Raw genomic sequence first — 25,659 nt, forward strand, 5'->3', positions numbered from 1 at the left:
CTTTCAAATATATCAAGGGTCTTAACAAAGTTCAGGAGGGAAACATTCTTCAAAGGAAAAGAAGTATTAGAACTCGAGGGCATACATTGAGACTGGAGGAGGGGAGGTTCAGGGGAAATTTAAGGAAAAATTACTTCACAGAAAGGGTAGTGGATAAGTGGAATAGCCTCCCATCAGAGGTGGTAGAGGCTAAGACTGTAGGGCAATTTAAACATGCTTGGGACAGGCATATGAATATCCTTACAAAGAATTAAGGTTAAAAAAGGGTTGAGATTGCCTAAAGGATAAAATAAAAAAGGGGCAGACTAGATGGGCCAAGTGGTTCTTATCTGCCGTCAAATTCTATGTTTCTATGTTTCTAATGTCTAGGTCGACCACTATTGGTCGACAGTAACTAGGTCAATGGGGTTTCTAGGTCAACAGGGTCTCTAGGTCGACATGTTCTAGGTCGACATTTCAAAAGTTCGACATGAGTTGTTGTTTTTTTTAATTCATTTTTTGGACTTTTTCATACTTAATGATCCACATGGACTACGATTGGGAATAGTAAGCTGTGCCAAGCGCAGCGGTAGCAGAGCGAGGCACCTTGCCCGAAGCATGGCGAGTGAAGCGAGCACTAATTGGGGTTCCCGGTCACTGTACAGAGAAAACTACACAAAAAAAAGTTAAAAACTCATGTCGACTTTTTGACCTGTCGACCTAGGAACCCTGTCATCCTAGAATCCCTGTCGACCAATACTGGTCGACCTAGACACTGTCGACCTAAGTGTGGTTGACTTTCCATACCACACCCATTCAATAGGTATGCACCCAAAAAGACATAAAATATAACAGTGTAATATTGTTATGTCCAGACATGTATTAAAACTGCGTATAATATTGGGAGAACTCTTACCAGAATCAGTGATCTACTGAATTTAGTAGACAAAATGATGTGAAAAGGAGAAGGCTGTGCCTTATTAGATACTGGTCTTAATCCTCCCTCCTTCCACCTCTGGTATCTGCATTCTTCAGACGTTATCCTGTTGATAGATAGACAGTGTCTAGTTAGACAGCCAATAGATAGACACCATGGGGTATATTTACTAAAATTCGTATTTTTCAGAATGAGGTTAAAGTTCAAACACGAATGATATCGCAAGTGTAAATTTGCAACTTTTTGAATTTATTACGACTAATTTACTAAGCTGTCGTATTCTGCATTTTCGTGTTTTCCGATGTCGATGTCATTCGTATTTTTTGGCAGTGTTTTACGGGAGTGAATAGTAAAACACTGCCGACATTAACACAGTGAATCTCGGCCGGATCTGTGAGATCCGTGCAGGGCTTCATTGTGCACCTTTCGTAAAAAAAAATAACATTGTTACAAATCTAAAAAAAAAATGCGTGGGGTCCCCCCCCCCTAAGCAAAACCAGCCTCGGGCTCTTTGAGCCGGTCCTGGTTGACAAAATATGGGGGGGGAAATGACAGGGGTTCCCCAATATTTCATAAACCAACACCGGGCTCTGCGCCTGGTCCTGGTTCCAAAAATACAAGGGACAAAAAGCGTAGGGGTCCCACGTATTTTTTAAACCAGCACCGGGCTCCACTAGCCAGGTACATAATGCCACAGCCGGGGTACACTTTTATACTGGGCCCTGGCATTACATACCCAACTAGTAACCCCTGGCCGCGGTACCCTGGAGGAGTGGGAACCCCTTAAATCAAGGGGTCCCCCCCTCCAGCCACCCAAGGGCCAGGGGTGAAGCCCGAGGCTGTCCCCCCCATCCAAGGGCGGCGGATGGGGGGCTGATAGCCTTGTGAAAAAATGTGAATATTGTTTTTAGTAGCAGTACTACAAATCCCAACAAGCCTCCCCCTCAAGCTGGTACTTGGAGAACCACAAGTACCAGCATGCGGTGGAAAACCGGGCCCGCTGGTACCTGTAGTACTACTACTAAAAAAATACCCCCAAAAAAACAGGACACACACTCCGTGACAGTATAAGTTTATTACATATATGCACACCTCCAAACATACATACTTACCTATGTTCACACGAGGCTCGGTCCTCTTCTCCATGTAGAATCCTAGGGGTACCTGTGAAAAAAATTATACTCACATTATCCAGTGTACCTTCTGTTCTTTGTATAATCCACGTACTTGGCAAAACAAAAAAACGAAAACCCGACCACGCACTGAAAGGGGTCCCATGTTTACACATGGGACCCCTTTCCCCGACTGCCAGGACCCCCCCTGACTCCTGTCAAAGAGGGTCCCTTCAGCCAATCAGGGAGCGCCACGTCGTGGCACTCTCCTGATTGGCTGTGTGCTCCTGTAGTGTCTGTCAGGCTGCACACGGCAGAGATACAATGTTGCGCCTATGCGCTCCATTGTATCCAATGGTGGGAACTTTGCGGTCAGCGGTGAGGTTACTTTCGGTCAACCGCTGACCGCAAAGTTCCCACCATTGGATACAATGGAGCGCATAGGCGCAACATTGTATCTCTGCAGTGTGCAGCCTCACAGACACTACAGGAGCACACAGCCAATCAGGAGAGTGCCACGACGTGGCGCTCCCTGATTGGCTGAAGGGACCCTCTTTGACAGGAGTCAGGGGGGGTCCTGGCAGTCGGGGAAAGGGGTCCCATGTGTAAACATGGGACCCCTTTCAGTGCGTGGTCGGGTTTCCGTTTTTTTGTTTTGCCAAGTACGTGGATTATACAAAGAAGACAAGCAACACTGGATTATGTGAGTTTAATTTTTTTCACAGGTACCCCGAGGATTCTAAATGGAGAAGAGGACAGAGCCTCGTGTGAACATAGGTAAGTATGTATGTTTGGAGGTGTGCATGTATGTAATAAACTTATACTGTCACGGTGTGTGTGTCCTGTTTTTTTGGGGGTATTTTTTTAGTAGTAGTACTACAGGTACCAGCGGGCTTGCTGGGACTTGTAGTACTGCTACTAAAAACAATATTCTCATTTTTTACACAAGGCTATCAGCCCCCCATCCGCTGCCCTTGGATGGGGGGGACAGCCTCGGTCTTCACCCCTGGCCCTTGGGTGGCTGGAGGGGGGGGACCCCTTGATTTAAGGGGTTCCCACTCCTCCAGGGTACCCCGGCCAGGGGTGACTAGTTGGGTATGTAATGCCAGGGCCGCCGGGACCACAATAAAAGTGTCCCCCGGCTGTGGCATTATGTACCTGGCTAGTGGAGCCCGGTGCTGGTTTAAGAAATACGGGGGACCCCTACGCTTTTTGTCCCCCGTATTTTTTGAACCAGGACCAGGCGCAGAGCCCGGTGCTGGTTGATGAAATATGGGGGAACCCCTGTCATTTTTCCCCCCATATTTTGTCAACCAGGACCGGCTCAAAGAGCCCGAGGCTGGTTGTGCTTAGGAGGGGGGACCCCACGCAATTTTTTTCTTGATTTTTAACACTTTAATTTTTTTTTAAAAGGTGCACAATGAGGCCCTGCACGGATCTCACAGATCGGGCCGGGATTCCTTGTGTTTTGTCAGGCAGTATTTTACTCGTCACTCCCGTAAAACTTCCTGACATTACGAATCACATCGACATCGGAAAAAACGAATGTGCAAAACTCGGCAGCTTAGTAACTGACCGTATCAGTATTCAAAAAGTTGCAGTAAAATGCACCCGATACCATTCGAGTTCAAACACCCTTAAAAACGGCTAAAACACGAATATTAGTAAATATACCCCCTGGTGTCTACATTTTTTATGTCGACCATTTTCATGATGACCTTTTGACCATGTTGACCTTTTGACCCTGTCAACCTTTTGTACTGTCTACCTTTTTCATGTCGACTTTTTGACCCTGTCGACCTTTTGACCCTGTCAACCTAATGTCTAACATATGGTGTCTATCTATTGACTGTCTAACTAGACACTATGGGGGAGATTCAAATGTTTGAAAAGTCAGTTGGGAGTCTGTTTTTTCCTATCTAATAGACAGGAAAAAACAGACACCCAACCGACTTTTCAAACATTTGAATCTACCTCTATCTATTATACCACAGCCCTTCAGACTCCCCAATACATATAAATGGGATGGAAAAGAAACTGTAACACAGTATTTATTCACATAGACGAGAAAACCTTCAGTAAATCAAATACTGCTTAAGAAAATAAGGAACACAGATAAACCTAATTCATTGAGGACTATTGTCTGTACTGTTTCTCCAAAGGGCCTGTGTACCCATTGGTGACTCTGTTGTTTAATAAATTGTGTATGTCTCCTTCCTCCAATATGACATAGCAGATAAAAATACAGGAACTTGGTGTTTCCAGACAGTACTTTCCCAGCTTCTGAAGAGCTCATGACTTTGTAGTGTTGTGGCTTGATGCACCTTCCCCCACACAGAAAATGGGAAATATAACTTATTGTTTCAATTGATGTCTTTTACTGGCACAGCGTGCCTCATGTATATTATTGTAACTGCAAAAAGGGTATGAGGGTATGGACATTTATTGGGGGGGGGGGGGGCATATTGTGTGATATTGGCATAGGAGATCATATGGAAACAAATGATCCTTCCTGCTAGGGTAGGATCAGGAGGAAGGTATCGCCTTGACAACTGCATCCCTTTTCTCACAGTGGGGCAGATGTATTAACCTGGAGAAGACATAAGGAAGTGATAAACCAGTGATAAATGCAAAGTGATAATTGCACCAGCCAATCAGCTCCTAACTGTTAGTTTACATATTGGAGCTGATTGGCTGGTGCATTTATCACCTTGCATTTATCACTGGTTTATCACTTCCTTATGCCTTCCCCAGGTTAATACATCTGCCCCAGTGTTTTTATCACACTGAGATGGAAAATCTATATTCCAGCTGTGATAAAAATGATGGCTGATCATTTTTTTTACATTGAACAGCACCCATATGACACAACCCTTAGAGACGATGTTCTCTGCTTTCTGGAGACACAACCTTGAGATTAAAGTACATTTCTAGTGACGGCTCCCATTGAGTCCATGTATAAGGGACTCCCGCTCATCTACCTTCAGTTTAGAGATTCTGTAAATTAAACTACAGGGAGTGCCACGTGCACAGAAGCCACTGAATACCCTCTCAAGTAATATAAAACTCAGAGAAGCCTAATATGGAAATGTCCAAGCATTTCCTTGTATCCTGCCTCAAGCATAACACAAATAGAAAATTGTATATCAATTCATTCTGATTACTTTTGACATGCAGGGCTGTTTTATGGCAATAGTACATGCGGTGAAGAAGAACAGTATGACTATAGGGATAGCTGCAGGTGCCATCACTGCATTTGAGGTAAATATTTGAGATATTCCATGTCATTCTACTGTATAAAATGGGTTAAGTGGTTCCAGGGGGGCCCACACTGCACACCCTGCACCCATGTTTAATCACTTACCATGTCGGCACTGCTGCTGCTACAGGAGAATCACTGGGAACATGGCAGGCACCATGTTTTCGGAGACCTGTGCATGCGCAAAGACTACGGCGCCGCAGAGAGAACGAGGCACACACAGAGACTGCACGTGGGCCCCTGGTTAGAACACGCCCCTTTCACATCTAATTCTCTCAGCACATTACATCTACCTCACATGCAGTGCAGCATAGTTTTGCTGAATGCAGTTACTGATCTTTTTTGCTTTACTCTCACCTCAGAATCAAGACCAACGTGTGGTATAAAACGCCTAGGCGGTCCAGTCAGCACAGATAAAGCTGCATGCCTACTCTACATGCCCAGGAGATGCCTCCGACAGCTACAAAGTCACCCATGTGGGTGCAGAGGCAGAAACTTAGGGCCTAATTCAGACCTGATCGCTCCTCTTAGAATTTTCAGGGGTTTGTGACCGGATAGTTGCCGCCCAGACAGAGTGAAAATCCGCCCGTGCAAGTCTGCGTACGCCGGGTGAAAAGCTTTGCAAGTGCTGGTCAGCTGCACATCCGTTCGCAACTCACTCACCATCAAATTATTTTTCTCTGACGTCCTAGTGGATGTTGGGTACTCCGTAAGGACCATGGGATATAGACGGGCTCCGCAGGAGACTAGGCACTCTTAAAAGAAAGATTAGGTACTATATCTGGTGTGCACTGGCTCCTCCCTCTATGCCCCTCCTCCAGACCTCAGTTAGTATCTGTGCCCGGCCAGAGCTGGATGCACCCTAGGGGCTCTCCTGAGCTTCCTAGAAAAGAAAGTATTTGTTAGGTTTTTTTATTTTCAGTGAGATCTGCTGGCAACAGACTCACTGCTACGTGGGACTGAGGGGAGAGAAGCGAACCTACCTGCTTGCAGCTAGCTTGGGCTTCTAAGGCTACTGGACACCATTAGCTCCAGAGGGATCGAACACAGGCCCAGTCCTCGGTCATCCGGTCCCGGAGCCGCGCCGCCGTCCCCCTTGCAGAGCCAGAAGAACGAAGAGAAGTTGAAAATCGGCGGCTGAAGACTCCGGTCTTCATTAAGGTAGCGCACAGCACTGCAGCTGTGCGCCATTGCTCCCTCAGCACACCACACACTCCGGTCACTGATGGGTGCAGGGCGCTGGGGGGGGGGCACCCTGGGCAGCAATTAGATTACCTTACTTGGCGAAAAGCACATAATACAGTCTGATAAACTGTATATGTGCATTAACCCCCGCCATTAAAGTACATAAAAGGACAGAAGCCGCCGCTGAGGGGGCCGGGCCTTCTTCCTCAGCACACCAGCGCCATTTTCTCTTCACAGCTCAGCTGGAAGGAAGCTCCCCAGGCTCTCCCCTGCAGTATCCTGGTACACAAAGGGTAAAAAAGAGAGGGGGGGGGCACATAAATTTAGGCGCAAAACTGTGTATATAAGCTGATATAGGGGAAAAATCACTCAGTATAGTGTACATCCCTGTATTATATAGCGCTGTGGTGTGTGCTGGCATACTCTCTCTCTGTCTCTCCAAAGGGCCTGGTGGGGGAACTGTCTTCAAATAGAGCATCCCCTGTGTGTGTGGTGTGTCGGTACGCATGTGTCGACATGTCTGAGGTAAAAGGCTCCTCTAAGGAGGTGATAGAGCGGATATGTGTGTGGGAGGGTGTCTCCGTCGACAACGCCGACACCTGTTTGGATATGTGTAAGTGCTGAGGTAAAATTATTGCACAAAAGGTTAGGGAACAGAAAGGAAATCTCCCCTGGTCTGTCCCTATGTCACAGAGTCCTTCAGAGTCTCTCTATGTTCACTATCCAAAATAACAAAGTATCGACACAGAGTTTAACTCCACTGTCGACTACGATAATGCAAAGTTACAGCCAAGAGGGCTAAAAGATATTCAATATATGATTATTGGAATAAAAGATGATTTGCATATCACTGATGACTCATCTGTCCCTGACACGAGAGTACACATGTTAAGGGGAAGAATGCTGAGGTAAATTTCCCTCCTCTCATGAGGAAAAAGAGCGGGAATCTCCAGACAAGAGACGGCAGCTTCCCACAAGAGAATTCTCAGGCTGTATCCTTTCCCCACTAGGGCCAGGATATGTTGAGAATCTTCCCCTTGGGTGTCCTGTTTGCACTAGCTATTCTCAGGGATCCTGCAGATAGTGTGCACATTCTAGTATACTACCCAGACCGGCGATTGTGTCGGCATGGGTTTATAGCGCTGTGGCAGCGTGGACAGGTACCTTATCAGCAGAGATTGAGACCCTAGTATGCATATAAATATTTTAAGATGCTGTCTTAAGTGATAGATATATAATTATAAAGCATGCCCAAAGGGACATGAGTATACTGGGTCCTAGAGACAAAAGCTATGTCGATTTCTGCTTGACGTGTCCTGTAGAATATACATTGGACAGATGATGCCGACTTAAGAGGCATATGGAAGGCTGAGGATTGTGTGGAGAAAGGTTCTCGGGCCTGGTCTCCACAGCTATAGCTGGTAATTCTGATATTTTGCCTTATATTCCTGCACAGCCTAGGAAAGCACGACATTATTAAATGCAGCTTTTCGAATAAAGAAACAAGAAAGTCCGAGGTGCGTCCTTTCTTGTCAGAGCCAGGGGCAGAGGAAAGAAGCTGTACAACACAGCTAGTCCCCAGGAACAGAAGTCCTCCCCGGCCTCTACAAAAATCCACCGCATGTCGCTGGGGCTCCACAGGCGGAGCTAGGCCCGTTGGGGACACGCCTTCGTAAGTTCAGCCACAAGTGGGTTCACTCCCTGTTAGATCCCTGGGCAATAGAAATTGTATCGCAGGGATACAGGCTGGACTGTGAGAAGATGCCCCCTCACCGAGGGCCCGGCGGGCTTCCCCCCAAGAGAGGGAGCCAGTGTTAACTGCAATTCGTAAATTGTATCTTCAACAGGTGGTGGTCAAGGGTCCCCTCCTTCAACAAGAGGGTGTTATTATTCGACCATGTTATAATCCCGAAACCAGACGGTTCGGTTAGACCCATTGTGACAGAACGGTACCGTACGAAAGCACTCGCCGCTTTCGCGTCCCGTTGGCTGCGCACAGAATGGAAGGTCAAGCCGCACGAGGCCTGACCACATAGGGGATTCCCGCTTACCGTCAGTAACCGCCTGTTACTGACTCCACCCACTGCGCTGTGGGCGGGTTCTCGCTGCCACCACCAAACTCCTAACCTGCCGTGGCGTTTGGAACCACGGTTCTGCTCTGTATGTGCCGACGCACTGCCTTACCACAGCTGTGTGGTGCTGACGAATTCCCACTAGCCACTTGCTAGGCCTCTACCGGTAGCTGGCGGAAGGCGGAGCTTGGAGACGCTAGGTACTTCCCTGGACAGCCGGAGGACGGGGCTAGGTTTGGCCTAACCCTGTTGGTCACAAGATGAAGCAGTCTTCTTGAGGCAAAGATGTTTATTGCTCAATAACCTTTAAAAAGGCTCCTCCCTATTGCTAGGGGTAACAGCATACAATCAGATGTTTTCAGCAGAATAAGATGGAATAATACACAACTCTGGAGGCACGCAGGTCTCCTTTTTATGTCAGTTTTCCACACAGTACCACAGGGGGGTAAGCCCTCCCTGTCTTCTCCAACCAATCAGGTTATTTTACAAAATACCAATAAATTACATTTTACAAGGATATAAGTGCAATAAAACAATATCCTCCTTCCTGTCACCCAGACAACGTTTGGTATCAGATTAACATTCACTATTGATAAATTTATCACATAGCTTCAAAATACAATGTTTCTGTCTCATTCACATCTCCAGGCAAACCCAGTGTTTGAGATTACAACAGGAAGGCTACAATACAAACAAACAGTCTTCCTTCCTGCATCGGTCGTTCGTATGTCAATTAAATCAGGTACATGAAACAAGTTCCAAGCCCATAGACCCAGTGATTAGCATCTCTCTCTAAGGAACTTACACATCAAAAGGTATTGTCCTTCACACCTCTCTGATAAGACAGGGCCATTAGCATGCCACTTCCTACTGACAGGAGATGATTATTCAGACATCTATAAGAGTAAGTGCATTTTCCTCTTTAAATATACAGATGACCTCATCTTGAATATAAAATAAATACAGTTAAACATGCATTCCTGCAATTGTGCATAGAGCACTACATATGACATGTTAAAACACCTCATTAAACAAACTTTTAAACAGTCCGCGCCCAGCGCCGTAAGTACGTTTAACAGTGACGCCCAGCGCCCATTGTCCCTTAATATGGCGCCGGGCACGAGGGTTAACACCTTCAGTGCCGCAGCCGCCATTACACGTGTGGCTGGTTGGTCTCTCCGGCCACACTCCTCCCCCCCCATTCAAGCGGGTCAACCAGGGACCCATGTCCCAACGATTTGGGTCCTGGTCCCGCAGTCCGTTGGGGTGAAGGGGACGCTACCTGGGATGTGTAGGCTCTGGCCTAGACAGTTCATCCATAGTGTAGTGGGCCTCTCTTCGTGGGTGCACAATGTTCAAATAGTCCACCTGAAGTCCAAGTTCAAGGCTCCACCACAAAAGTCTGTCAAATTTCCCCAAGGTAGGTTGCAGCCACCTAACAGGTGGGTGGTAAGTCACCACGGCGGGGGGCTGGTTACAAACAAGTGCCACCCAAGGTGTCCCAATTGTGGCTTACCCCACCTCCCACCATAGCAGTTTCCTGCTCAAACAGGCCACAGGGTGCTCCTGCCCATATGGCTCTTTCTGGCTCGGTACTGCTCCCAGTCCGTGCAGTGGCGCAATAGTTCGTAACACACAGTCCTGGTCAAGAATGTGCGCCATCAGCACTGGAGCGGGTACCCGAGCCTTCTTCAATGACTGGAATGCCAACTCGCAAGCGGGTGCAAAGTCCACTGACTTGGGAATGCCCTTCCTAGCCATCTCTGTCAAGGGGTTCACTACAGGACTAAAGTCAATGACAACATGTCCGTAGGGCCTTACAGGTTCTAAGGTCAGTACCGGTCTGGGTGATGTGGGTCGGGGACAGCCCCTGGTTGCCTCCACCCCCTCTGGGTTGGGCCTACCCCTGTCTCCTCCCACATGGTGCCCCAGGCACTGCACCTCCGTCATACCTAACTGGCAACTGTCTGCCCTAACCGTCAGACCTGCCCTCCAATCCTCCTCCGTCGACCTATGACTCGGGAAACCTACCCTGTCACCTAGGCCTACTCTTCCCTCCTCGTCCGCTACCTGTGTCACAGTGATGGCAGCCAGACCACCAGCCTCTGGATCCTGTGTGGCATCCACTACAGGGAGGCTGCGTGTCTTCCCCGATCTTCTGCGCACAGGCAGGGGACCTGCTATGTCCACAGCAACTTGCTGCAAGGGTTCTCCTATGGGCAGAGGCCCAGAGACAACACAAACGCTGGAGTGCCCCGGCTGCCAACGCATGGCACCAGCCTTACAGTTGGTCTGGGCGTCATCCGACATTCCAGACCACGGTAAGCTCTGTGTCGGGCACTTCAGGGTACGGTCTGTCTCCGGGTTACTGTCCAAAGGGGTTTCACTGGCAACTGACACCGGTTGCGCAGGAACGTTCCCTGAGGGAACCAGTTGGACACATTCCCTATCTGGTCTATCCCCTCCCACTTTCCTGTCTACCCTGTACCTTAACCCTTCCCGCCAGGGCAAACTTCCTGCCCCAACCCTGTCAAGGCCGCTGCCAGAGTGGCGCCTCATGCCTTTCGGGGATGGGTCAGAGCGTTGAGCCTCCCTAAACTCCTGCCTGTGGCCCTCAATCTCTCCTAAATTGGGACACTCTACAGGGGGATCTAGGTGGGGACTACTAGGGTCAGTCTGGTAGGGGTCAGTCATGGAAGAGTCAGTGTGGTTTCTCATACTCACCGCCGGAGTTGGCAAACCACTTGGGTCAGGAGCATCATTGGGCACCCCCACAGGATCAAACGAGCTGGAACCGACATCCTCTGCGTTGCTAGTGGACGTGGGCATACCAGAGGCAAAAGGCATGCGGGGTCGATGTGCTGATCTAGCCGCTGTAATCTTTTCCTCTGGGCTGGTTGATGCTGTGGTTGGCTGTGCTGGCAGTTGTCTAGCAGCTGTAGTCTTTTCCTCTGGGCTGGGCTGTGCTGGAGTAGCTGATGTCAACGGTGGGTTTGGAACTTGACTCCGGGGAATGGCGCCAACAAACGTAGTGACGATCCCACCACCCAGGTCATTTCCTAGGACCACATCAGTTGGGAGACCATCCATGACGGCAACTTCTCGCAACTCTGGTCCAGCTCCCCAGTCCAGGTAGACTCTTGCCATGGGAACCGCTTTTTCTGTTCCTTCTGCCAGGGTGACCGTGGCAGTGCGACCCTGCAATACTGCAGCAGGATCTATAAGGTGGGGGCTCACCACAGTGATTGAGGCCCCAGAGTCTCTTAGGCCTTCTCCCTGCAGGGGTCCCACATGGACTGGCTGCAGGTGCCTCCACATGTTGTGTAGGGGCTGTTTGGCCATGCAGGTGACTCTCTCCGCAGGGTGCACCTGTCTCTCGCCACACTCCATCGGACTGACTGGAGGGGGAACAGTCTCTGAAGGCTCATCTCCTCTCGTCAAACAAGCGAGCCGGGCTCCAGCACTCGGATTTGGGGCACGAGTCTGGGGTGCTTGGGATGCAGGACCGTTCATCCTCAGATGTCCGATTTTCCCACAGCCGTAGCACTTCTTTTCCAGTCGTGGCACCGATGATCTCTGATCAGTTGCAGGGACGCTGCGGTGCGGTTGCTGGCCAAGAGCACCCGGGTTGGAAGATGCTTGTCTTTGGGGGTGATGAGCTGAAGAGGGGGGTCCCCTTGGTGGTACAGTCTTTTGGAGCTGGCTGCTGGCTGGGCGCTTCTGCCCCTGTGGCCGAATTGCCACATACTTGTCTGCTAATTGGGCAGCTATCTTTAAGCTGGGTGGCTCCCGATCTAGCACCCACTCCTTCACTTCTTGGGCGCACCTGCGGTAGAACTGCTCCCTGCAGATCAGGTCGATCAGTGCGTCCCATGTAGTGGCTTCCGAATCCTTCACCCACTTCACCACGTACTGCCGCAGCTGGGTGGCGAACTGCTCATGGGTGCTGCTAGGATTCTTGGGCAAGTCTCTGAACTTCTTCCTGTAAGACTCTGGAGTGATGAAGAATCGCTGGAGGAGGGCCTTCGCGACTTCGTCGTAGTTCCCACAGTCCTCCGTCGCCACTCCTCGATAGGCCTCCAAGGCCTCTCCATGCAGAGTGGGCACAAGGTGTCTCACCCACTCCGACTTGGGTAGATCGTGTAGTTTGCAAGTCCTTTCAAAAACTTGTAAATGTCCATCAATGTCCCCATCACTGTCTGCAAACTTGGCAAACTGAATACGTCCTGATCTGTGTACAACAGCTGACAACGGCTCCCGGGGTACCACGGCCTGTGGTGCCCGCTCCGCATGCCACATCCGAATGACAAGCATGCGTTCTTGCTCCGTTGCCCTTTCCCCCAATTCCGCTAGCCGATCTGCTAGGGTATCCGGGCCGCCCCTGGGACGTTGGGATCCTGGCCCTGCTAGGGATTGCTGGGAAACATTGCTGCTGTGAGAGAGGGCGGGGCTTGTGGTTCTCACCGGTTCCTTACGAAGGTCCACTGTTGGGCCGTCCTCTGCGATGCTGACGCCGTCAGTGCTTTCCACCTCCGCCCGATGGGACTCCTCCACGCTCCTGAGCGCCGCCTTCATGACGCTTCTGGACGCGTTGAAAGGGATATCCACACCCTTCTCCTGGCACACGATCTCCAGATCATCCTTGGACATTCCGCTGAATTCCGCCATCTTGTGCGTTCTCCTGCGCTGCAGTTACTCCTCTCCTGAGTAACTCGGCTTCTCCAATCGGGTGATGAAAAGCCGCCTGGGAATATCCCACCACTATGCCACCAATTTCTGTGACAGGACGGTCCCGTACGAAAGCAATCGCCGCTTTCGCGTCCCGTTGGCTGCGCACAGATTGGAAGGTCAAGTCACACGAGGCCTGACCACATAGGGGATTCCCGCTTACCGTGAGTAACCGCCTGTTACTGACTCCACCCACTGCATTGTGGGCGGGTTTATCGCTGCCACCACCAAACTCCTAACCTGCCGTGGCGTTTGGAACCACGGTTCTGCTCTGTATGTGCCGACGCACTGCCTTACCACAGCTGTGTGGTGCTGACGAATCCCCACTAGCCACTTGCTAGGCCTCTACCGGTAGCTGGCGGAAGGTGGAGCTTGGAGACGCTAGGTACTTCCCTGGACAGCCGGAGGACGGGGCTAGGTTTGGCCTAACCCTGTTGGTCACAAGATGAAGCAGTCTTCTTGAGGCAAAGATGTTTATTGCTCAATAACCTTTAAAAAGGCTCCTCCCTATTGCTAGGGGTAACAGCATACAATCAGATGTTTTCAGCAGAATAAGATGGAATAATACACAACTCTGGAGGCACGCAGGTCTCCTTTTTATGTCAGTTTTCCACACAGTACCACAGGGGGGTAAGCCCTCCCTGTCTTCTCCAACCAATCAGGTTATTTTACAAAATACCAATAAATTACATTTTACAAGGATATAAGTGCAATAAAACAATATCCTCCTTCCTGTCACCCAGACAACGTTTGGTATCAGATTAACATTCACTATTGATAAATTTATCACATAGCTTCAAAATACAATGTTTCTGTCTCATTCACATCTCCAGGCAAACCCAGTGTTTGAGATTACAACAGGAAGGCTACAATACAAACAAACAGTCTTCCTTCCTGCATCGGTCGTTCGTATGTCAATTAAATCAGGTACATGAAACAAGTTCCAAGCCCATAGACCCAGTGATTAGCATCTCTCTCTAAGGAACTTACACATCAAAAGGTATTGTCCTTCACACCTCTCTGATAAGACAGGGCCATTAGCATGCCACTTCCTACTGACAGGAGATGATTATTCAGACATCTATAAGAGTAAGTGCATTTTCCTCTTTAAATATACAGATGACCTCATCTTGAATATAAAATAAATACAGTTAAACATGCATTCCTGCAATTGTGCATAGAGCACTACATATGACATGTTAAAACACATCATTAAACAAACTTTTAAACAGTCCGCGCCCAGCGCCGTAAGTACGTTTAACAGTGACGCCCAGCGCCCATTGTCCCTTAATATGGCGCCGGGCACGAGGGTTAACACCTTCAGTGCCGCAGCCGCCATTACACGTGTGGCTGGTTGGTCTCTCCGGCCACACTCATATTGTATTAAAATCCCTGAACATATACCTGAAAAGGTTCAGGTTCAAGATGGAATCGCTAAGAGCGGTCATTGCAAGCCTGAAATGAATCGGGACATAAGGGATGCATACCTTCGTGTCCCCATTTATCCACCTCATAAGGCGTACCTCAGAATTGCGGTACGGGATTGTCATTACCAATTTCACCAAGGTAATGGCGGATATGATGTGCTCCTGCGGAAGCAAGGTGTCACTATTATCACATACTTGAATGATCTCCTCATAAAAGCGAGATCAAGAGAGCAGTTGCTGGACAGCGTATCACCTTCTCTGGAAGTGAAACGGCAACACGACTGGATTCTATATATTCCGAAGTCGCAGTTGGTTCCTACAGCTCATCTGCCTCGCCTAGGCATGATCCTAGACACAGACCAGAAGAGGGTTTATCTCCCGATAGAGAGAGCTCAGGAGCTCATGACACTGGTCAGGAATCCATTGAAAACCAAAACAGGTGTCAGTGCATCACTGCACTCGAGTCCTGGGAAGGATGATGGCATCATACGAGGCCATCCCCTTCGGCTGGTTCCATGCAAGGACAATGGAACTTACTGGACAAGTGGTCCGGATCACATCTTCAGATGCATCGGTTAATCAGCCTATCCCCCAGGGCCAGGGTGTCTCTCCTGTGGTGGCTGCGGAGTGCTCACCTTCTCGAGGGCCGCAGATTCGGCATTCAGGACTGGGTCCTGGTGACCACGGATGCAAGCCTCCGAGGGTGGGGAGCAGTTACACAGGGAAGAAAATTCCAAGGTTTGTGGTCAAGCCAACAGACTTGCCTTCACATCAATATCCTGGAACTAAGGGCCATATACAAAGCCCTAAGTCAAGCGGAGTTCCTGCTTCGCGACCAACCAGTTCTGATCCAGTCAGACCGCAGGGGCTCATGTAAACCGCCAGGGCGGCACAAGGAGCAGGGTGGCGAGGGTAGAAGCCACCAGAATTCTTCGCTGGGCGGAGAATCAAGTAAGCGCACTGTCAGCAGTGTTCATTCCGGGAGTGGACACTACCTCCACCCGGGAAAGTGGTGACTTCATCGGGAAGTCTTCACGCAGTTTTGCAAATTGATGGAAACTGCCTCAGGTGGACTACATGGCATCCCACCTTAATAAAAAGATAAAAAAGGTTTTACGCTGGGTCAAGGGACTCTCAGGCGATAGCTGTGGTCGCACTAGTAACACCGTGGGTGTTCCAGTCGGTCTATATATTCCCTCCTCTTCCTCTCAGACCCAAGGGCTGAGAATTGTAATAAACGGAGGAGTGTGAACAATATTCTTTGCTCCGGATTGGCCAAGAAGGACTCGGTACCCGGAACTGCAAGAAATGCTCTCAGAGGACCCATGGCCTCTGCCTCTCAGTCAGGACATGTTGCAACAGGGACCCTGTCTGATCCAAGACTTACCGCGGCTGCGTTGGACGGCATGGCGGTTGAACGCCGGATCCTAGCGGAAAAGGGCATTCCGGATGCAGTTATTCCTACGCTGGTAAAGGCTAGGAAAGACATGACAGCAAGACTTTTTCACTGTATATGGCGAAAATAGGTTGCCTGGTGTGTGGCCGGGAAGGCCCTACAGAGGAATTCCAGGGGGGTCGATTCCTGCACTTCCTACAGTCAGGAGTGACTATGGGCCTAAAATTAGGATCCATAAAGGCCAAGATTTCGGCCCTATCCCTTTTTCTCTCAAAAAGAACTGGCTTCACTGCCTGAAGTTCGGACGTTGTTACAGGGGTGCTGCATATTCAGCCCCTTTTGTGCCTCCAGTGGCACCTTGGGATCTTAATGTGTGTTGGATTCCTAAAATCCCACTGGTTTGAGCCACTTAAGACCGTGGAGCTAAAATATCTCACGTGGAAAGTAGTCATGCTTTTGGCCTTAGCTTGGACTAGGCGTGTGTCAGAATTGGCGGCTTTGTCATGTAAAAGCCCATATCTGATCTTCCATATGGAAAGGGCAGAATGGAGGACTCGTCCCCAATTTCTCCCTAAGGTGGTATCATCGTTTCATTTGAACCAACCTGTTGTGGTGCCTGCGGCTACTAGGGACTTGGAGGATTCCAAGTTGCTGGACGTAGTCCGGGCCCTGAAACTTTATGTTTCCAGGACGGCTAGAGTCAGAAAAACTGACTCGCTATTTATCCTGCATGCACCCAACAAGCTGGGTGCTCCTGCTTCTAAGCAGACTATTGCTCGTTGGATCTGTAGCACGATTCAGCTTGCACATTCTGCGGCTGGACTGCCGCATCCTAAATTAGTAAAAGCCCATTCCACGAGGAAGGTGGGCTCTTCTTGGGCGGCTGCCCGAGGGGTCTCGGCTTTACAACTTTGCCGAGCTGCTACTTGGTCGGGTTCAAACACTTTTACAAAATTCTACAAGTTTGATACCCTGGCTGAGGAGGACCTTGAGTTTGCTCATTCGGTGCTGCAGAGTCATCCGCACTCTCCCGCCCGTTTGGGAGCTTTGGTATAATCCCCATGGTCCTTACGGAGTACCCAGCATCCACTAGGACGTCAGAGAAAATAAGAATTTACTCACCGGTAATTCTATTTCTCGTAGTCCGTAGTGGATGCTGGGAGCCCGTCCCAAGTGCGGACTCTCTGCAATACATGTATATAGTTATTGCTTAACTAAAGGGTTATTGTATGAGCCATCGGTTGAGAGAGGCTCAGTTATTGTTCATACTGTTAACTGGGTATAGTTATCACGAGTTGTACGGTGTGATTGGTGTGGCTGGTATGAGTCTTACCCTGGATTCCAAATCCTTTCCTAGTAATGTCAGCTCTTCCGGGCACAGTTTCCCTAACTGAGGTCTGGAGGAGGGGCATAGAGGGAGGAGCCAGTGCACACCAGATATAGTACCTAATCTTTCTTTTAAGAGTGCCCAGTCTCCTGCGGTGCCCGTCTATACCCCATGGTCCTTACGGAGTACCCAGCATCCACTACGGACTATGAGAAATAGAATTACCGGTGAGTAAATTCTTATTTTACAGTCTGTGCAATCTGTGCGTAGCCCAGGACCTACTCCTACAGTGTGATAGAATCAGGCTGATTGGGGCCAGAGCTGATATCACACACCCACCTGAAAACGCTTGCGAACGCCTGCGTTTTTCCTGACACTCCCAGAAAAAGGCCAGTTACCACCCCCAAACGTCTGCTTTCTGTCAGTCAACCTGTGTGCGCCTAGCGATCAAAAAAGACGCTGATTTATTTTTCAGTTTGGCCTCGCACGTACATATTATGATCCGTACGCATTCGCAGTTTATTCGATCGATAATCAGCCGCCTTGCAAATTCGCACAACAGCGATCGGGTCTGAACTAGGCCCATAATCTGTGCACTGTGCAAACGTTTAAACATCACATCAAAGGTCCAACTGCCAACCACTTTATAACCACCCTATTCCCGTTTGTCTCTTAAGGTAACGCTCAGTTTAGCTTCATTTATGGCTGGGAGGACGAGATCCCTGCCATTGGCGTTTCTATAATGGGTGCAATGGGTGTGGAGCACACGGTCCCCTGGGTCCAGGGGGGCCCACACCGCACTCATTTTAATACTTACCTTTCCGGAGTCCAGCGCTGGGAGCTGTGATCGCGCCGGAAATCGCAGCCAAAATGGCCGCCGCTCATGCGCGGTAGCCAAATTGGTCTCCATATCATGGCGGGCGCCATGTTTCCGGAGACCTGCGCATGCGCAGTAGACTCTGGCACAATGCTGGAGTCTACAGCGCGGTGCAGAGGAGGGGGCCCACCCGGAGGTGCACATGGGCCCCCTCCTCTGTAAAAACGCCCCTGATCCCTGCCCTGCCAGCTCAGAGCTGGTGCCAAATTCAAGTCTTTGGGGGTCATTCCGAGTTGATCGCTCGCTAACAGTTTTTAGCAGCCGTGCAAACGCTATGCCGCCGCCCACTGGGAGTGTATTTTAGCTTAGCAGAAGTGCGAACGTTTTTATCGCAAAGCGCCTGCAAAAAATGTTTGTGTAGTTTCAGAGTAGCTCAAAACCTACTCAGCACTTGTGATCACTTCAGACTATTCAGTTCTGGATTTGACGTCACACACTCGCCCTGCGTTCGCCCAGCCACGCCTGCGTTTTTCCTGGCACACCTGCGTTTTTCAGAACACTTCCTGAAAATGGTCAGTTGCCACCCAGAAACGCCCACTTCATGTCAATCACTCTGCGGCAAGCAGTGCGACTGAAATGCATCGCTAGACCCTGTGCAAAATGGCATCGTTCTTTGTGCACGTACGTCGCGGGTGCGCATTGTGCCGCATGCACATGCGCAGAACTGCCGTTTTTTAGCCTGATTGCTGCGCTGCGAACAAATGCAGCTAGCGATCAACTCGGAATTACCACCTTTGTATGAAGAGAAAATGACTGTGTGCTCTTCTGCATATCAACTAGTGCCACAAAAAATGTGCTCTCTCCACCCCTCTTTTTTCTCATTTCAACACTCTTCCTCCACAAATCCAGATACACTTGTACTCTTATTTTGTACTTTGTGCTGATCAACGCTTCCTGCCATCGGCTGTTGCAGATTTGGCTCCATCACAAAGAATCACCATCCTTCTCCATAAATGTATGCACTTTGGTGGAAATCAAGGTTCAGATGAAAGAACACACTACTAGGAAAAAAGATTTTGTGACTGATTCAGAGATGACCGTAGATTGCTGCATATGCAGCCAGATCTGCCTCCACCTCCTCACATTCTGTGGGCCGCCCAGCACAGGACAAAGCCGGCCAGCATGTGTGACGGACCGCCTCCCGATGCGTCCGCAATTAGATTTCGGATGCATCAAACTAAGGTTGACCCCTGGCTGCGCTGCCAGGCGGTCAGCTGCCATTTTTTAAATCGAAGCAGCTGCACGTGACATCGCGCAGCCGCCCCGAAAATGTTCCTGTCCTGCCCCCGTTCGGCCCGCTCCCAAATGCTGCGTCGCTGCCCCATGAACGCCCGCTGCTGATCCTTCACAGATGCGGACCCAATGTGTATAGTCACGCAGCCGCGATTCGGTCGCTGCACGTGCGCAGTTTGCCAATGGAAGCAAACTGTGCTTTGGGCCGCATTAGCGGTCAACTCAGAATCAGCCTCTTTGTGCTGTGTTGCACCTCAGCTGTAAATAATCTCCTTGGGAGTTTTGGCTAGCTTTTTCTCTGCTTCCATTTGTTGGACAGTATCAGCCTTCTGTCCATTTGGACCACACCGAGGCATTGTAACTGCTAAATAAAGCTCAATCATCTGAGACTTGTATTGCTGAATTGATACACCAAGGTGGTAAATATCCCTGTAAACAGATGTAAATCTGTATAGTTTAGCCTTCCACACTCTAACCTTCCTTATTATTAATCAAAATTGCACAGACCGGCATCTATATACAGTTTGATTAGATTCAACAGGTCAAAGTATGCATGAGTTCTAGCTGACTTCTTTAGCAACTGACATTTACCTTAGGTTTCTAGTTGCTCTGACTCAACCTCTCCTCTTGTTCAGCACCTTCACTGGGTTCACTACGATATGCCGGCGGTCGGGCTCCCGGCGACCAGCATACCGGCGCCGGGAGCCCGACCGCCGGCTTACTGACAGTGTGGCGAGCGCAAATGAGCCCCTTGCGGGCTCGCTGCGCTCGCCACGCTATTTTATTCTCCCTCCAGGGGGGTCGTGGATCCCCACGAGGGAGAATAAGTATCGGTATGCCGGCTGTCGGGCTCCCGGCGCCAATATGCTGGTCGCCGGGAGCCCGACCGCCGGCATACTGAAGACCACCCCCTTCACTTGCTCCCCTTTCCGTACAGAGGGGGTAATTCATACTGCATTGCTGTAGCGATCGCAGTCTGAATTACTTTGTGGAGTGCGCTCGCTATCAGTATCTCAGGGCTGCAATCACCTCTGCCTGATTGACAGGCAGAAGCTGTCGCGCGGGGCTCGGTCTGGATAACGGAGGCATGTCCGGACCATTGGGGGGGAGGGGCGGACCGCGGCAGCTGCGTGACGTCACGCACAGCCGCTGCGACCCGAGACGTGGCGAGTAGTGGCCTGCCAGCGCGCAGGTGCTGCGCTGGCAGGCAGCTACTCCTCAGGTACAAAAGCATCGCTGCCGTGCGATGCTTTTGTACCTGTGCAGGGGGGTAGGGTCTGACACGCGGGGCAGGCTAGCTCTGTGCTGGGCGTCCCCCCGCATGTCTGTGAAACTGATCGTAGTTGTGCTAAATTTAGCACATCTACGATCAGATCTGAATTAGGCCCAGAATCCAGGTTGAACTTAGCTGCGCCCGCAGCCATGTTTCCGATCGTGCCGGCTGCGTGTGACGTCACGCAGCCGTTGTGATCACACCCACCGTTTCCCTGTTGCCGCCTCCGAAACGATTCGTCTCCGCACTGGAAACGGAGAGTTGCCACCCCACGATTGACAGGCAGAGGCGATCGCATTTTCTGCAGCCCTCTTGCGGGCGCATGCGCAGGACGGGCGCTGCGCGTGCGCCCGGATATCTTTAATTTTTTTGCGGTTGGATCGTGATCTGCGATCCAACCTGAATTAGGCTCTTAATCAGAACTCCTTGTGCTTGCCAACTCTTCCAGGATACCTTGGACAGTCACGAGTTTTGGGAGCTCTCACAGACTCCCAATGGAGCAGGACAGTTATTTGCAAGCAACTCACTTCAAATTGAATCACATCATCGCGGCCCGTCCCTGCTGTAGAATGCAGTGATATACGGCTTTGAACAGCAGGGTGGAGCTATGATGACGTGATTACAGTGCAGCGCCCCTGCACTTCAGACACGGACTCTAGTACTCTCCCATAGGGGACTTTATAAGTATGTGTCACCTTTTCCTATATCTCCAAACTCATCTCACACTCCCTCTCACCTTCTCCGTTCTCCCTCTGACTGTTGCATTTCCTCCATGCTCATTTCCTCTTCCCACTCTCGCATCCAAGACTTTTCCCATGTTGCTCCCCTCCTCCAGAACTCACTCTCCTACAGTACAGAACATTACAGGACATGGGGCCTAATTCAGACATGATCGGTGCTGTGCGTTTTCGCACAGCAGCCGATCAGGTCTGAACTGCACATGCGCCGACACATGCCAGACAGCCGACGGCTGTCTTAGCCCTGCGAGCGCCTCTGCCTGACAGGCAGAGGCGGGGGCAAGCCGGCGGCATTTTGCCACCGTTTAGGGGGCGCGGTCTGGGCAATGCAGGCACGCCAGACCGTTGAGGGGGCAAGCGCTTTGGCTGCGTGAAGTCACACGCAGACGCTGCGACCCTCACTGCAATGAGTAGCTCCTGCCAGCGCGCAGGAGCTGTGCTGGCAGGGAGCTACTCTTCCAGTACAAAAGCAATGCTTTTGTTCTTGTGTGGGGGGTAGGCCCTGACATGCGGGGCGGACTAGCCCTGTGCTGGGCGTCCCCCCGCTTGACAGGGAAGCTGATCATAGATGTGCTAAATTTAGCAATCTACGATCAGGTCTGAATCACGCCCATGGATAAGGTTTATACAAATTCCTGCATCATCAGTCAGAAGACGCAAATAAGCAGCGAGGCGGCAGTACCCAAAGGTTTGGTGCAGTTATTGGCAGTGAGGAGGAGATGATGGTATAGTGAGGGAAGTAAAACCACATGAGGGAAGAGGGCCCTGCTCATCAGAGCTTACAATCTAAAGGGGAGGGGCTCTACATTTATCGGCTACAATAATGACCTATGTTTTGTATTATCAGATAAAACAAAAAAGCTCCTGTTTATATTTTCAGATGGCATCCCTTATTGTCGCCTTGGTGTTGTTTGTCAAACTGGGATAATGCAGTCTGCCAACCAAGTTATCCTTCTGTACCACCATTCCGTGCCCGGTGTCCCAGTGAGTACACGGCAGTGCCATCCTACATGGCAGGACCCTTTCTTACACAAGTTCAGCTAATAAGCACAGATTTATTACATGTGTAAAATTCAGCATTTATATTCCCTTATGTTAAATGTTTTATTTGTATTGTTACTACTGAAGTTGTTTACTTTTAGTGTTCTTACATGAAGTTTATACTTATCCCAATTCTGGAGAAGAGCACTTAAATGTCATTTTAAGTATAACTGAATGTTCTTAGGACTGCAGTTTTATATAGAATAAAATAAATATAGTATTGTGTGTTTGATCCTCTCGTACTGAGCTATTCTTTTGTGTACAGAATACAGTAGATAGCTGTAATTGCAGTAATTATGATACTGAATGAATGTTTGGCTGGTGTGCTGTAATAATGAGAGGAAGAAGTAATGTTGTTATAGAAACAAATGTGGAATGGCATATTAATTCCCTGCAGCACTGAAACACATTATGCTAATACACATGGCATACCATTTACGTTAGATGCTTTCAACAGCATACTTTCAACACCAGGGGGCGCACATGGTTTTACAATCTGAAGTCAACAGAAAGTTTTTGAAAGTAAAAGCTAGTCGTAAAAGATGACTTACCTAGCGTCCAGCATTCAGGCTGTCCAGTATATCAATGACTAGCTGCTGCTCAACTTGCTCCTGCGTCCTGTGCAATGGTGGCTGGGCGCATGTCATTGGCGTCTGGAGAAAATGCTGAGTAGCCTGAACCCCATACCCCAAATATTACACACTGGCAGCAAGTATATGTGTGTTTTAAAGATACAAATTAGTAGTTTGTTTATTAAACATTTAAAGCAGACCGTCAGTTTCAACATTTTAATGTTTCCCAATCAGGTTGCTTAAATGACACTAATATTATGGTAAAGGAAGCTCTGGCCTACCTATATACTGTACTGTTTTTCTGCACCCTCCCTCTGTTAAAACAACTACACACTGTTAGTGTGTAGAATATCTGTAACCACCCAGCAAATGTTCTTCCAGTTTACTGTTACTAGTAAGAGTAGAGGAAAGTGAGAGCTGTTCTGTTGCGAAACGCGTTATATGTGTGAGCTGAATGGGAAAGAGGAGCACCCACCTCACACTCCTGCTCTGAGCAAATGATTGGTTTACAGGGTCTCCATTCCTCCAATTGGTTAATTTTCATGTGGTTCACCGGACACTGTTGTATGGTGCGCAGTAAGTACTTTCGTAGAGGTAGGTAATGGCTATAAATTCTGCTAAAAAGAAAAAAAAAACTCTTAAAAGTGGTTATAATTTACTACCTTCCACATTATATTGTTATGTTAGAAGTCTCTTCCGTTTGTTGTATTGAGCAATGTACTATTACTTATATATAGCAAGGTCCTCCGCTGATCATCTTCAGCAGTGTTCTGGCAGATCTAGAGCAGGTGAGTCCAAAGCAGCAGCTGAAGATGAAGACTAGCTGCTAATTGGAGGGACACCCAATAATGTCATGGGAATTATTATTAGGTATTTAAAAGAAAATATTATATATGTTTAATCTCTCCCCAGAATTTCCTTTCATCAATGGACGCTAATGGGCTGAATGAGTACTGTGCCAATTGGCATAGTGTATCTTGCCTGAAAACCGACAGCATGCATATGCACCCATGCAGATCTGCGTAATCCTGCTTCTTATACCGGCGTGTGTCTGGACAGGGAGGAAGGGGCACAGACACATGCACACCAGGGAAAGCTTTATTATTTGCATATGGTCAGGGACAGACGCAAATAGTGTATCATGACGCTGACAGTTGCAGGCACGAGCAAACTGCTTCTAGTTGGCTGATTAAGGATGCTCCTCTGACATAGACTGATTCTTTCTTGATTGGTCAGGCATATTTTACATGGTTTTGTGAGTGTGTTTAAGCAATGGGTTTTTTGCTGGCCCCATTAAATCTTGCACAGCGTCTTCCACTGATACACTACTGCGACATGTCCGGCGATCACCCCGGCAGCCTCCCGGGCGACAGGATCGCCCAAGATACATCGGATGCTGTCCTTTTGCATACGATATATCTTGGGCGATCCCAGCCATGCCTGCGGGGTCCAACATATCACGAGTGCGGCACGTTCAATCTGGAGGATCCAATCCAATGCTCACGGGAACGCGCATCGGATCGGCACAGAAACACCTCCAAAATGCCCGATTTCACCCGATATAACGGGCCGAAATGCCCGAAATCGGATGAAATCGGGCATTATCGTTCTAGTGTATGGGGCCCTTTAGGTATGGCGATTATGGTGTCATTTTAAGCAAAGAGAAGCGTGCCAGATTCACCTCACCTTAGAGCAGGCTTTTTCAACCAGTGTGCCGCGGAGCTGTTGGCCCGGGCTCTTCTTAGAGGATCAGTCGTGCTCTGGCCGTGACCTATGCCTTGAAGATGCGGCGGTGTGATATCATAGGTCACGGCCGCCGCGTCTCAACACCCAGCCAGCCCACCCGCCTGCATACACATCTTCCAGTTCCCGTCCGCATCCACAGCTTTCCTTGCCCCCCCACATCCACACCTGCCCGACCACCCGCTGCTCAGTATTCGCAGAACTCTACTAAGAACAACCCCCGCCACTGAGGGACAGGGAGGAGGACAGCTGACCGGTAGGGGCTAATATTTGTTATTTTATTTCTCCTGTGGGGAGCAATAGGATTTATGGGGGGAACAATGTGATTGTTTTTTCTGTGTAGGCCAATGTATGTGTGGATTTTTTTTTACTGTGAGGGCTAATGTGTGTTTTTTTTTGTTTTTTTTCTGTGGGGAACTGATGGTGTGCTTTGGCAATTTTAAAATATTGTTCGGTGTGCCGCGAGTAAAAAAAGGTTGAAAATCACTGCCTTAGAGTCACTGTGGACAGTGGGGGTCATTCCGAGTTGTTCGCTCGTTGCCGATTTTCGCTATACTGCGATTAGTCGCTTACTGCGCATGCGCAAGGTTCGCAGAGCGCATGCGCTTAGTTATTTTACACAAAAGTTAGGTATTTTACTCACGGCATAACAAAGCTTTTTCATCGCTGTGCTGATCGTAGTGTGATTGACAGGAAGTGGGTGTTTCTGGACGGAAACTGGCCGTTTTATGGGAGTGTGCGGAAAAATGCAGGCGTTCTAG

The 25,659-nt window shown here is 49.3% G+C and overlaps 2 protein-coding genes across 7 annotated transcripts in view; one reads left to right on the plus strand and one right to left on the minus strand.

Annotated features, from left to right (window-relative positions):
* Positions 1-22,815, plus strand: part of LOC134936225 (tetraspanin-1-like) — a 181,288-nt gene extending 158,473 nt beyond the window's left edge. For all 4 annotated transcript variants that reach the window (XM_063931205.1, XM_063931206.1, XM_063931203.1 and 1 more), the window contains exons 7-8: positions 5,206-5,289; positions 22,423-22,815. In XM_063931205.1, the coding sequence (XP_063787275.1) occupies positions 5,206-5,289; positions 22,423-22,470 (132 nt within the window). In that variant the 3' untranslated portion in view covers positions 22,471-22,815. The remainder of the gene's footprint in view (positions 1-5,205; positions 5,290-22,422) is intronic.
* The window catches only part of DNASE2 (deoxyribonuclease 2, lysosomal), a 185,977-nt gene that overhangs the window by 148,138 nt on the left and 12,180 nt on the right, over positions 1-25,659 (minus strand). The window contains exons 2-3 of one of the 3 annotated variants that reach the window (XM_063931198.1): positions 23,631-23,769; positions 896-1,022 (exon numbers count right to left, since the gene is read on the minus strand). The gene's annotated coding sequence lies outside the window, so the exon portion shown is untranslated. Of the gene's footprint in view, positions 1-895; positions 1,023-23,630; positions 23,773-25,659 lie in introns of all 3 variants that reach the window. The other 2 variants (XM_063931197.1, XM_063931199.1) reach the window with 2 other exon arrangements.

This window comes from Pseudophryne corroboree, chromosome 6, assembly GCF_028390025.1.
Source record: "Pseudophryne corroboree isolate aPseCor3 chromosome 6, aPseCor3.hap2, whole genome shotgun sequence".
NCBI lineage: Eukaryota > Metazoa > Chordata > Amphibia > Anura > Myobatrachidae > Pseudophryne > Pseudophryne corroboree.